Source organism: Caretta caretta, chromosome 10 (genome assembly GCF_965140235.1).
Source record: "Caretta caretta isolate rCarCar2 chromosome 10, rCarCar1.hap1, whole genome shotgun sequence".
Taxonomy (NCBI): domain Eukaryota; kingdom Metazoa; phylum Chordata; order Testudines; family Cheloniidae; genus Caretta; species Caretta caretta.
Window position 1 is genome coordinate 6,740,119 of NC_134215.1, and position 13,844 is coordinate 6,753,962.

Sequence of the window (13,844 nt, forward strand, 5' to 3'; positions counted from 1 at the left end):
CTCCCTTCCTCACTGTGGAGCCTGGAGTTACCTGTGTGGGAAATCGCTAAACTAGCTCTGAGTGTGAGCTACATTTATTTAGTAGGACAAGCAAGAGAGAATAAAAAGAGCAAAAGCCACTTATGTGCCTTCCCAGGAACCCCCCTGGGGAATTCTGCCGTTGCTTGCTTGCAGTAACCGTGCGCCAAACGCCAGGCCCACATCTCCTGCCACAGTCTTCTTTGCTTATGGAGTATTTCTTTTTGTTTAAAAAAACATGGAGTCGGTTTAGGACTGGGGAAGAGTGCTAAGCTGACAGGGAGCAGGTGAAGGGTAGGAAGAATGATCTAATGGGTGGGGCACACTGGTTAAATTTCTGGCTCAGCTACAGATTCCCTGGGGGACCCACTTAATCTACCCTGGTCCTCAGCTCCCCATCTGTAAAATTGGCGTGATGCGTCCTTATTTCGCAGAATGTTGTGACAATAAAATCCATTCATGGGGATGAGACGCTCAGATACTGTAGCAATAGGGGCCAGCTGAGTGGATGCAGAAGCCGTGCCAGGTATCCCACAAACCTGTTCTGAGAACTTCCATTCCCTGGGCTACCTCTGGGTGTCATGATCTGCATGCTCGGACAGCCTGTGGCCTCTCTGGTGAGACGACACACAGGGGGCCAGTAGGAAAGGTGGCTCTCTGATACGGACATCTGCTAAGTAGGAACTGGACTGAAGCCATCGTCTCATTTCACACAAGTCACTGATCGGCTCATGAATACTTTTGACCGCTACCAGCCTGGACCGGATTTGGAGCAGTGGCCTAGAGGCAAAAGGCTTTGCATCCTATTACAAGTCCCCCATTTAGCCCCCTTCAAGGTTATTTCTGCCCTTAAAACGTCAGGGCTGGTGTGCGGTAATGGCTTTTGGAGAGACACTATGCATGGTGATTGCAGAGTAATTGTGATGTAACTGTTTGGTATTTATTGCCCACTTCTACCGGGGCAGTTACCATACAACTGAAAAGCATACACATCCTAGTTGTGTTTTGTCAGTGACACCTTTACATACTCAACAGTGCCAAGGAATGTCCACTCTTGCTTTCTCTCTATCACCTGAATGGTCAACGACCTGTGAAGAAAACGCTACAAATTTCCAGAGGTTTGATCGCGCTGCGGCCTAGACGCATGGTATTGGGGACAGATTGCAAGGTGCCAGTCATGCCCCGAGGCTACTTTTAGCATATGATAGTCAAGTGTTTGTCTGGCAGGAGGTGAAAGAAGGGGCACTGAGCTGGCATGGCAATCCTAACCCCAGGCCAGTGCAGAGGGGAGGCCCGGCAGGGGAAGACTGCAGAGCAGCAGCTGTTGTCCCACAGGGCTGGGCCTGGCTCCCTTCTCCAGGTGTTGTGACCGGGGCAGGCGTCAAGGTCACAATGCCATTGCGCCAGCCGCATCTCCCTCATGACAGAGGGGCAGCCGGGCCAAACCCAAATGGTGCTCCGACCCCGTGTGCCAGGTCACAACACCGGGAGTGCAAGCCAGGCCCAGCCCCGTGAAACAGGAACCATGTGGGGTGGGTTCAGGGAGGGCTCGCCTCCGCTCTGCACTGGGCTGGGATGAGGCACAGAGCCAGGGCAGAGGGTTCTGCTGCTGGTGAGCGGTGCCCCTTTGGCGGGGCAAGGAGGAGGAGTGCGCCCATTGAATAGGGAGGCTACGTCCAGCGCTGAGCCGTACCATGTTAGCCTGGTGGTGCTAATACATAGACATGATCATGAGTGAAACTAGCAAGCTAATAGGGAGGATTGAAAGCGGCACCACCAATGACCCCGGTTGCAAAACCCGCCCCTGCCACTGCATGTGCAACATTAATGTTCTTTATTTAAGGCTAGATTATACCTTTGTCCCACCTGGCTGTGCAGGGGATCAGGCAGCAGCACTGGGGTCAGGGTGGTCTGATGCAGAGCAGAAAAACTGCTCTCCTGATACCAACTACCACAAGCCAGGCTGCAGGGAGGGGGAGGTCACACGCACACGCAGAGCTGTGCAGGCAGGAGCTCCAGGAAATTATTTCACACACACGTACACACAGGAGGCCGGCTCTTCCTGGGACAGCACAGCTGGACACTGCCCTGTCTCATGAAGACACGGTGGCATGGATTTAAGCGTGAGCTGTACAAGCTTGCTCGGAACCCTGGGTACATACTCACAGTGCTAGTCTGTGCCACCCTATCTTCACTTCCGTTTCCAGCTGGGCTAGCTAGATTAAAGCTAGTGTGTGTATGCCTACCCGAGCTGCAGTCACAGCTGAGACTGCAGTGTAGACATACCTTAGAGTAAGCTCTTGGGGTGAAATCCTGACCCTATTGAAGTCGGTGGGGGTCTTGCTGTTAACTTCAATGGGGGCCAGGATTTCACCCTCAATCTGGCCCTTATCCAGCACCAAAGACAGCTGGAGTCCCGCCATTGACTTCAGTGAGCTTTGGATCAGACCCTAGCTAGACACTTTAGAAACAAATATGAAGACAAAGGGAGCTTGTGTTCAAGTGTCATCGGATGTCACCATTTCTTAGAGTGGCATTACACCCTGGTTGGGCCAAAGTACATGTCAGGTCTGTAAATTTAATATGTTCATATTTAAAACTTCGTTATAAATGGATCTCTTCTGTTCCCATTGAAAAGGTCACAAATTGGCCCCGTGCCCAATAGCCTCCGTTATTGCAATCTTTTACGTTAGGATGTGTTCTTTGCAACTAACAGTCCATTTTAAAGAATTTTAAACAAGAGCTTAGCTTCTGTAGACAATACTGTGACCATTCTTCAGAAAATGGCTTCATGAGCCCCCGTTTAAAACTACTGATAAAGGGAAATGACTCCTTTCTTGCAAGCACTTTTCTTCGTAAATGACCTTATGCATGCAGCTCAGGTGTTCACATGCTATATTATTAACTACAGTGACTCTGCTCTGGTCAAAATTGGCACAAGCCTGATGCATTAACAGATTAGAACTGAAGGCCTGGGTTCCGCAGTGCTGCTGAGCAAATCAGAATTTTGTTCCTGATGCCAGCTACCCATAAATAATTGCTTCTTGATCCACTGTATTCTCAGCCAAGTTCAACAGTGTAAAAACACAGAAGTAATTTGTCTCAAGGGTTTGTCCTTAGAGGAGAAAAATTCATGAGCTGGGGATATGGAAAATACAGATTTAACCAGATCCTGAATGACATGTGGACAGTTCAACACTGAGTCTTGAACCCAGACTTTCCTAGCACGACTGAGGGAAACCCCACAGCTGGGAAGTAAAATGAATTAATTTCATGCATAACTGGGAAAATGTTTTCACTCAACCACTTGGAGGCTGACATTAAAGGAAAACCGATGTCATTAGTTGTATTTTAAATAACTAAATAAATGGTGAGGGAATGTTTCTAGTAGTTAAAACAGGGAGTCAGAACTCCAGCATCCGACACTGACTCACTATATGACCCTGGGCAAGTCACATAAACTTGTCTCAGTTCTTCCCTCTGGGAGCGGCATAACAATTAGGTAAGTAAAGAACTTTAAGTCCCTTGGATAAAAGTTGCTAAAGAAGGACAAAGTACAAGTGGTGTTTATATAAATACATATTTGCAATATCAAGCTGTGATCCTGCAATGTGTAGCACAGTCATTGAGGCTCAGCATGGGGTATAGGATACACATCACATAGGACTGAGGTCTTAGTGTATATATGGGAGGTGGGTATGTGTATTTATATGCATGATAAATGAATTACCAGAGACTTGTCTCCGCTTGTCAGCATGGGTTTGAGTGTCTCTGAGTGGGAGTGGCCATTTTACCCATCTATCATCAGACTGGACCTGGAGCTGGGCTGTAGGTTAAGATGTAGGTAATGCTTATCACCATGGGAATTCCTAAGAAATGCAGGAGACTTTCCGAGTTATTGTTAAATTAACCACACAATAAAAGATTAGAACGTGTCCATTTGGAAAGTGTCTTTCTCGTGTGTTCCCATGGTGATCTGTGTTTCTTGTGATGTCAGATGCGTGTCCAGGTGGTGGCTTCCTGGATGATGGTTAATTGTTGTTTTGTTATATTTCAGACACATTTTGAGTGATTTACTTAGCAATAAAGCCAGTGCTGACGAAAGCCCCTTTCATGTCCCACTGGAGCTTTCGTTTACCCAGGGGCACCAGAGACATCAAGCGGAAGGCACAGCTGCCTCAGGTTTTAAGCCTCAATGCTGTTTCCAAGGATGGCAAACAAAAAGGAGCTCAAGGCAGCCTCACCGCCAGGGTGCAGAATAACCCAGTTTTCCTTCTCTTTCTAATTTGCAGGAAGGCGCTGCTTGCATGAGATCAAAGAGAGAGCCTCAGAACTTCCTAACGGTTCGCAAGATCTCAGTGTCCCGGATGCACTCCTTGCCCAACGACAGCTACATGTTCCGCCCTGTGATGCCAGCCAAAGCCCCGTACCCTCTCCATGAGGTGGAGATGGAGACCTATGCCTGCAAATCACAAAGAGGTACCACAGGGATGGGATGCATTCTCTGTGCTCTTTGTTCCTCCTCATATTGTATTTGCTAGGCACTGGGAGGATGTCAGGCAACCTATGCAAGGAACCGGAACCAGTTTGTGTGGTGGTGTGATAGGAAGCCGAATAATGCAATCAGTACAGAATAAATCCTTTTTAATGTAATTTGATACCACGTTCACTTTATTTTATCCTACGCCTAGAATTTTGAGGGTGCTGTAGGATTTTGTATTTAAAATGCATAACTGCCTTGTTAAAGTTATCTGGAGGAAGCTGGAAGTTTGCATGTCTAGAAACGGGACCAATGGGCACCAGAGAGGTTGCAGGTTGTGTTTCATGGAATAGCATATTAACTGTATGTTTCTTGTAAGATGATCAGCAGTGAAATAGTTAACAAGGGTGCCATTTGTATTGCCATTATCAGTTTTCAGAGTCAACACAATATTGAGACGAATACTGTTCCAACCTCTCAGAGCTATAGTTTCAGTCTGTCTGAAGACTCAGGAAGCTGTCACTCTGCTAGATTACATTTAGGTCACAGTTGGAAGGTTTTTGTTATAAAAGCTAGAAACCATTTTTCCCTCTAGGGAAAACTGAGATTCCATAGCACAGCTCTGTGATGAGAAGTTGTTTGTGTGGCAGATTCTGTGGAATCAGAAGCTGCACAGGGGTCCTGACAACACATTGAGACAACCACATCCAAATATTTTTGCCCTAAGATGCCATTTTCTGCCCAGTTATTCCTGACTTGCAGGTTGGTTTGAAAGGGGAATGGGAGTGAGAGAGCGTCTGTCTCCCTAAAAATATGTGCATCTTGAATTATTGCTTTTTGGCTCCCAAGAACTTATCCAGACTGGCTTCCTCTGACGCAACAGTATTTTAATGCAAGAATGACATGGACAGATGGGTGGTGGGATTACCTGGTGGGGCTGGCCAGGACTAGCCGATCTGTTCTGATTTCTCCGGATAAAGTAACTCTCTGTTTGTTAAAAAGCCCTGGATACAGCTCAATGTTCTCTGCTCAGTATTTATGGTTGTCCCACCTGCCCTGGAAAGGGAAGTGCGAGAGCTTTGCTAAGCAGAGTGAGCGGTTGTTGGATTTCACTGCCGACTGACTGGGGCTGACTCACCAATCTCTGACGCTGATGTGAATGAGGAAGAATTCCACTGGTGTCAGTGAAACTCTGGTGTGAGGGGAGAATCTGGTCCACTATTTTGTAACCTTTTCCAGCTGTATTCTTCAGCGAATCACAAGAAATATCACTACGCCTCACAGAGGGACTATTTTCCCTCCTCCAGTGCCTGAATCCTACCAGTGTCCCTTCATGCTGTACTGATCAGCCTACTGGGGGTGTACACAGGGACTAGTGTTTGTTTCATGAATTTTGGGGGCTTTTTGGAGGTCTTAGGAAGCCAGTGATCAGACCAGAATCAGCTAGAGCTTCTCTTCTACTGGTTTGGTTACTGGATGGGGAAAATGCCATGAAGTGGCCAGATTGTGTGTTCTTTTGGCCCCATAAACGACTCCCTGGCCCGTTAAAAAAGCAAATGAAAAACACACAGATGCCGAGCAATTTTGGTTTTACTGAGCTTTCCAGAATGCTACAATGTGGGGCGTTCTTGGCCTCTCCTCGAGGAGAGAGAGTTGGGAAAATTTCCATTAGACAATTATTCCAACAAAAGATGGTGGGGGAGGGGGAATGTCGTGAAAACGTTTGCTGTGTTTATTTGGTTTTCCCACCAGCTGCAGAAGCCCTGCCATAACGCTTGCCTAAGAAAGGAAAGATTGCTAATAGGACATCAGTCATCTCGTCGGAAAGGTGTTAGTGACCAAGGTGCAGCCGGAGTAGGTATTTATGGTCCCTATCCAAGAGGACTAGATTAGCAAGTACAAACCAAAATTGAGGGGTATTGGCAAAGTTTTGTGGGATCCCACGATGGGTCCAGCTAGAGGGGCGACAGGTCAGGACTGCCATGCAGTCACAGAAGTGTGGAGGAGCTAAGGACTGTAATGGAAAAGCCTGCCACATTCCAGAACTTAGGAGCGCAAACAGAGCTATGCCTGGTTCTTTCAGTCCCTCTGAGGATGGATAAAATTCATTAAAATATTCCGTGCATATTCTGGGGAAAGGTACCTCCCCTCCCCCCCCGCCAAAAAAAAGTGTCCAAAAAGCCTATTTTTCTCAATGCAATCGGGTAGCTGGGAGGCAACTGCAGACTGTCTAAATGGGTCTTGTAACCAGTCCAAGTTCACTGACCTCTGGGTGAGATCTCTCTGTGTGATGGATACTGTGTTTGTACAGAGAGCAGCGACGTAAAAACAGACATTAGCTCTTGCGCTAATGAGGAACAGTAAATCCTGCTGCCAAAAAGCAGGCGATCTTGAAAACAAAATGGGACACTCTGGTAAAGCCACAGAAGTTGGGAGGAGAGATTGCTCTGCAGAATGAGCTGGGGAAGCAGGAGCTGTGAGTGAGAAACTAATGACTCGGGATTGATACCTGAGATTAGGGGGTCGCTTTTCAAAGGGGCTGTCTTCTAGGTGCAGACAGAGAGAATATCCGCATAATCATCCAGGCTTACAGAGCCAGGGCTCAGCAGTCTCTGTGCTGCTGCTGTCAAAGAGTTTGAGTCCAGATGGGACCACCTGTCAGATCATCTAGTTCAGGGGTGGCCAACCTGAGTCTGAGAAGGAGCCAGAATTTACCAGTGGACATTGCCAAAGAACCACTGTAACACGTCAGCAGCTCCCCCGCCCCGCTCCCAGCGCCTCCCGCCCACCGGCAGCCCCGCCAATCATCTCCTCCCCCTCCCTCCCCGCACCCCCCGGTCAGCTGTTTTGTGGCGTGCAGGAGGCTCTGGGGGGGAGCGGGGAGGAGCGAGGGCACAGCAGGCTCAGGGAAGGGGTGGAGTGGGGGCAGGGCCTGTAGCAGAGCCAGGGGTTGAGCAGTGAGCGCCCTCCCCACCCCCGGCACATTGGAAAGTTGACGCCTGTCGCTCCAGCCCCGGAGTCGGTGCCTGTACAAGGAGCCGCATCTTAACTTCTGAAGAACTGCATGTGGCTCTGGAGTCACAAGTTGGCCACCCCGATCTAGTTTGACCTCCTGTATGTCACAGGCCACTAAACGTCACCAAGCCAACCACTGAATTAGACCAAAATATTATAACCCTCAGGAGACTCAACTATTGTGTGTCACAGGCGGAGAACAGGAGGGACCACTGCCTGAATCCCCTGCAATGGTAGCAAATTGGTTAAGTGTGACCAGGATCAGCTGAGCTGGATCTCCTGCATCAGTCACAATAGCAATAGACAATGTTTTGAGATTATGTAACCGTTAGCTGAGGATCTCAAAGCTCTTCACTCACTCTGGGTCTACAATCAATGGCAGAACTCTCATTGACTTCGCTAGGCGCTGGATGGGACCAAGAATTAAGCCGTACAGCAGCACCCCTCTGGGCATTTAAGTGGTGGTGGTGGTGGTTCCAATTTACAAATGGTTAAGGGGCCGTAAGCAAGTCATTGGCAGCCCAAGGAATAGAGCCCAGGTGTCCTGACTTACAGTATCCTGATCTAACCCCTAGTCTCCATCTGATCCAAATTCTGAAACTAGACCGCTTCCCTATTCAGATCCAACCCACAGCCACACGGGAAGGTTGCAAGTATGGAGCTGCAAACCCACTCTCCCTTTCCCTCCCAAATAAGCCCCTAGCACGTGAAGTGAAGCAGAATCTCTGCTAACATCTTAGGGCCTAGGACACACCAACTGAGCAGTATCCAATAGAGGGCAGGCCCACACATGAGACGGTTATAATTGGAAAAAAACGTATGCATTTAGACTGGGGTCCTGGTCCGTCCCTAGGGCTTGTACACCCTACAGCAACACAAGTAATAAACAATCATCACAAGCTTTTCACAGGCCCACCTAGGAGACGTGTTTATCCAGATGCGTTCTCCAAGCACTACACAAGTAGTGTGATCTACTGGTTAGAGCAGAATGGGAGTCAGGACTCCTCGGCTCTATTCCGACTCTGCCCGTGGGATATTGTGTGGCTTGATTTGGCCTGTCACTGAATTAACTTGTGTTTTCTTACCCCGCGTCTGTGTGCTTTGAAATCCTTGGAGCCTCGTTCCGCAGCGAAAGCTCTCACAAACCCACACGTTACAACTCTTGTCCGGCAGCTGTGGCTAGTGTTCTCTCTCCTTCTGTAGGGTCTGTCACCTCCATCCGTTCCCAACCCGTGGGAACATGCTCCTCTCTGAGAGTCCCAAGGGAGTTGCTTCAGGTGACTGCTGTATCTTCTCACCGAGACAGCTGTGACACATGCAAGATCCCTTCTCCACAGTCCACATCACGATCTCCCAGTCTCAACAGGCTGCTGTGTAGACAGGTAGGAGGCGATGAACTCTCCTCTCCCATCAGACTTTTTCTGTCTGTCTTTTTCCTCCCTCCCCTTCATCATCTCTCTCGCTCTCTCTTCTTTTGAATGATGGCGTTGTAACACAAGAACAAATAGAGTTTCACAAAGGCTGTGAGCAGGATGGGACAGAGTAGCTATTTGAGCACAATATAATCCTGGCGACATTTCCTATCAGTTTGGATGCCTTTATGATTTTGTATTTTTCAAATCAATTTCCAGTCTCAGTGCCCTGGGTATTTCAAACCACTGACAGATTCAGTGCACACAGGCAGATTCCAATTTCAGATCGGCAATGTCGTAGAGGCTGTGTTGAACATGCATTTGAGGGACATGCTTCCATGTTGTGCAAAGCTTCTGTTAACCCCCATTAGTCAAAATAATTGTGGAGGCTGTTTGTTGGGCCACCTCCAGGCCTCAGATGCGCACTGATAGCTCTCACTGAAGTCATGTCCCTGTGACCCGCACTCTGTGAGTAGAGCTTGCAGAGACTGATTTAGAGCAGACTGTTTCTAATTCAGGTACCGTATGGCTAAATACACTTGGGTGACATAAAGTCATTCAGCTGGTTCCCCCTTCTGCATGCAAGAGGCCTAATGGGCTCACTTTATCAAAGAGTGGGATTGTATTAGTTACAGCTGCTGGTGTTTTACTCGAGGCATTGCCTTTCAGTAGTTGATAACCGTGGTGCCAAAAAAGAGTACTGACCCTTTTATGCGCACATGGCCTGTCAAAAACTAGAGGGAACATTGACCCTGTATAACAACATAAGAACGGCCACATTGGGTCAGACTAATGGTCCAGCTAGCCCAGTATCCTGTCTTCCGACAGTGACCAGTGCTAGATGCTTCAGAGCGAATTAACAGAACAGGGCAATTGTCGAGAGATCCATCCCCTGTTGTCCAGTCCCAGCTTCTGGCAGTTGGAAGTTTAGGGGCACTCAGAGGATGGGGTTGCATCCCTGACCGTCTTGGCTATAGCCACTGATGGACTTATCCTCCGTGAACTTCTCTAATTCTTTTTTGAACCCAGTTATACTTTTGGCCTTCACAACATCCCCTGGCAACAAGTTCTGCAGGTTGACTGTGGTTGTGTGAAGAAGTAGTATTACCCATATGAGAACAGAGACCGAAGTTCCATCTAGTCTGGTACCTTAGCTCTGACAGTGGCCAAGCGCATATGCTTCAAATCAAGCTGCGTAACTTGCATGATATACCAAATAGTGCCATATTGTCCTCTGAAGAGAAATTCCTTCCTGACCCCTAGCTGGCTCTGGTGCCTGTAGCATGAGAGTTGGTCGCTCTAGAAATGGGTATCTTAGATAGCGTGTATTGGTACAGGACTTTGTGCTGATTCACAAATAAAACAGGAAGGTTCAGAAGGCCTGGGAAGATCAGAGGCCTGCACATACAGGCACAGCTGGAATATACCTGAGATATGGCTTACCCACCATGAGTCTGTCTGTTAGCTCAACTGTTGCCACCTTATACCAAATGAACCTGCACTCGTGATAATTAGTGTGTGTGGCAGCTGTGGTGATGTTACCAGCTCTGAAACTCACTGAGCGTAGGTTGATTCTGTCACATGCCACATCCACCGCTAAAAGCGTGTCTTGTTAGCGCCCCGAGAGAACACTGTGCTTTTATCCCATCTGTCTCTGCTTGCCTTGCAGGAGGCCATTAGAACGGATTCACTGGATGGGCAGAATACAGATTCCAAGGACAGTCTGCAAGCTGAGTCCAGCGAGAGCCTGCAGCTGAAGAAGCAGTCCCAGAGCAACTTAGGTGCAGCTTTGTTCCATCCTAGCCCACTCTCCCAGCCGGGCACTCCCCCGCAGTCCCCAACGTCATCCTCACACCATCGACACCCGAGCGTTCGTACCCGCAAGCACGCTTACAGCCAGCACAGTATTCCGAGCAGGCCTTCCAGTCAAAATAGCAACCCAGCCAGCCCCGAGAACTCTCTGTTTGAATCCTCAGACCTGGCTGACGAAGAAGTCAGCCACATAAACAGCTCGGTGAAAGACTGGCAAGAGCAGCCGGAAATCAGAAGCCGCTCGGTCTCTCCTTTCATCTCCCCGGCTTCATCTCTGGTCCCCCTCAAGAACTGCAGCACAGCCAGCCTGGCCAGGAGCAACAGCAGAGAGAGAGACTTGAGGAAGTTTTACAGTGTTGATACTAAAGGGTTTCTGGACAAGCCCAGCTGGGCAGATGACCAAAGAAGGCACTCCATTGAGATCTGCCCTTCCATTGACAATGGAGACGGTAGCTTGGAACAGCCCGCGGAAGGGAAGGAAAGGTCTCCTGTCCACATTCAGTCTGAGTCGGAGTATATCCCTGGGGCTCGGAGGAAGAAGAAGATGAGCCCACCTTGCATTTCTATAGATCCTCCCATGGAGGACGAAAGCAGCACGGCTTCACGTACCAAAGCCTCTGAGAACAGCATGCTGAGGAGAAGGACCCCGTCGTGCGAATCCACCGCGTACAGGGACTCCTTGGACATGACTGACAGTCAGCCCGGGGAGCAGGCCTCTAAAGCAGAACGGCGGGTCCAGCCCCCGTGTCGAGGGGAGCACCTGACAATCCCAAACTTCTCCTTCGAGCAGTCTGACCCCAGCTCCTCAAGCAGCCTCTCAGATCTCCTTTTGGACAGTGGCCAGGCCATGCCCTCCGGCGTGGTGTCCGTGGACTCCCGGCCAGATGCCACGGCGCTGGAACTGAAAAAGCTGGATCACTTAAAAACTCAGTGCAACAACCCTGAGAAAAACAAAGAGCTTCTAGGCGTTACGAAGAGCCCCAAAAGGCGGCACGAACTGGTCCCTGTGACTGTTGCAACAGATGAAGACATAGACAAACCAGTATAGCTTTGTAGGGGCGGGAGAGGGAAGTCTTAAGGGCTTGACACCGATGTGGTTTTGAAACAGCACCCCTGTGCGGAAGGGACTGCAAAGCCACGTTCGTGGCTGATTTCCCCCCCCCCCCAGTCACACGTTCCTAAGCGCTGTCGGGGGATGGGTTTTGCAAAAAGTGATACGGAAACGACACGAGGTGCAGGGCGGGGGAGGGGGACATGCAAACGTGTTTCTTTTCTAAAGGGAAGATGGATTTGCTTTTTTTTTTCCCCAGGTGGCCTCAATCACATTGATTTGGGTTCGGGCTGTGTTCGTTTGTTTTGTTTTTGTTTTTTAAACGTTCTCGACTTTTAAACCGGCACCATTTATTGTGCAGAGATGCCACAGTATGCAGACGTGCCCAGGAGACGGGAGCTGTACATTGTCTGTCTATCGGCAGTGATATCAATAGAAATCGTGTATTTGTGAGATACAAAAGCTACAAAAAAATACCCACAAAAAACTCTCTCTTCATAATGCACATATTTTTATAGAGAAGCTATACTGTTTTTTGCATTACGTCCGACTCCCCAGACAGGAGGTGTTTTCTTGGGTTTTATGTGGAAGTAATTAGTAAGGGTGGTTTTTTTTCCCAAATGTTTCTCTTCTTTCTTTGCTTTCATTCTTCTTTTCTCTCCTTCCGCTTTTCTCCCTGCACAATCATCCTGCTGGCTTCTATTCACAGCTGGTGCTTTTGAAGTCTCTCTCTCTCTTTTCATTTATTTTACTTTGGTACTTTAGAGGATGTCCTCTCTAAAGAAAAAAAAAATAACCAAATCACTACTGAATTGTAGCCAGTGCAATAATAAGTTATTCATTCTTGTCTGTACAAACTGTCCTTTTTTATTTTTGTTTTTATTTTTTATTTTTTAATTTTTTGCTTTTACTGAATTCAGGTTAAATGTTGCAATAATCTGAACTAATGTGCACAAGCAAAGCTTCTTGAGTTTAAAAAAGAAAAGGGGAAAAAAGAAATTTACAGAGAGATAAAGGAAAAAAGAAAACAAATAAATAGTAAATTATTTAAGAAATGTATTTTGTTTACTGCAGTCAAAGTAAATTATTGATACAGTATGTAAAGGTTTTAAGAGTCGTCTTAGATGATGTTCTTTGTAAGCGTTTAAGCTAATGATTTGTTTTCTTCATAGCATAATGCCTTTGAAAAGAAGGTGAGCTCAGTAATTGTATCATTTGCACTCTTTGTGTTCCTTTTCCCTACACACACACACGCACAAGCCCACTAGCACTCTCAATCCATGTGAAAAGGCCTCTTTTCATTAGCAGCATAGGATCAACATGAAGCCACTAGCAGAATTAAAGTCATTTATTAACACCCCCAACTTGTATTTTTATTTTTCCTTTTTTAATCTTCTTTCCTCCCCCACTCTCCATCCCAAACCCCTTTTTCCGTGCGACAGCTCTGCCAATGGAAAGCTGCTGCTTAATGAAAACAATAAACTACGCAACACCGCGCGAGGGTGCGGGGTAAAATCGAGCGCCAGGCGGTAGCAACAGTGACAGCAGCAGCAAAATAATAATTCTCTCTTTTTTTTCTTCCGTTCCATGCCGCCTCATATTTATGCATTCACGTATATCTTCTGTTATTTATGCATTCATTACTCAGAAAAAATGTATCTTGTTTCACATGTATTAAACTGTATAAACTGGACGCGTGGCTTGACTTTCTGCTACACGGTCAGATTTAGCTGTGCTGCCAGGTCCAGACACATGCCAATCCTGCAACCCTCACTCTAGTGAGTAGTCCCTTTATCAGTGGGGATTGTGGGACAGTGGTGGCTGAAGACACAGCTGCTCCCCTGGTTATATCCGGGTCCACATCTCTCCAGTTCCCAAATTTTTGCCGGCACAACCCCATTTGGATGAAGTATTTCCTGGGGACCCCAGACCGCATGGAGAATGCCGTTTGGAAGAGCAAGATGGCATCTTCCGTGTCTAGTGTCCTCGCATGCTCCGCAAAGCAAAATGGCGTCCTCCACGCAGAAGGGAGCACCGTGACCCCATCAGCTGATGG

The 13,844-nt window shown here is 47.8% G+C and overlaps 1 protein-coding gene across 3 annotated transcripts in view; it reads left to right on the forward strand.

Moving 5' to 3' along the window:
- The window catches only part of CACNA1H (calcium voltage-gated channel subunit alpha1 H), a 208,316-nt gene extending 194,835 nt beyond the window's left edge, over window positions 1-13,481 (forward strand). For all 3 annotated transcript variants that reach the window (XM_048866479.2, XM_048866482.2, XM_048866481.2), the window contains 3 exons: window positions 4,311-4,497; window positions 8,717-8,895; window positions 10,595-13,481. In XM_048866479.2, the coding sequence (XP_048722436.2) occupies window positions 4,311-4,497; window positions 8,717-8,895; window positions 10,595-11,785 (1,557 nt within the window). In that variant the 3' untranslated portion in view covers window positions 11,786-13,481. The remainder of the gene's footprint in view (window positions 1-4,310; window positions 4,498-8,716; window positions 8,896-10,594) is intronic.
- Window positions 13,482-13,844: the final 363 nt, after the last annotated feature.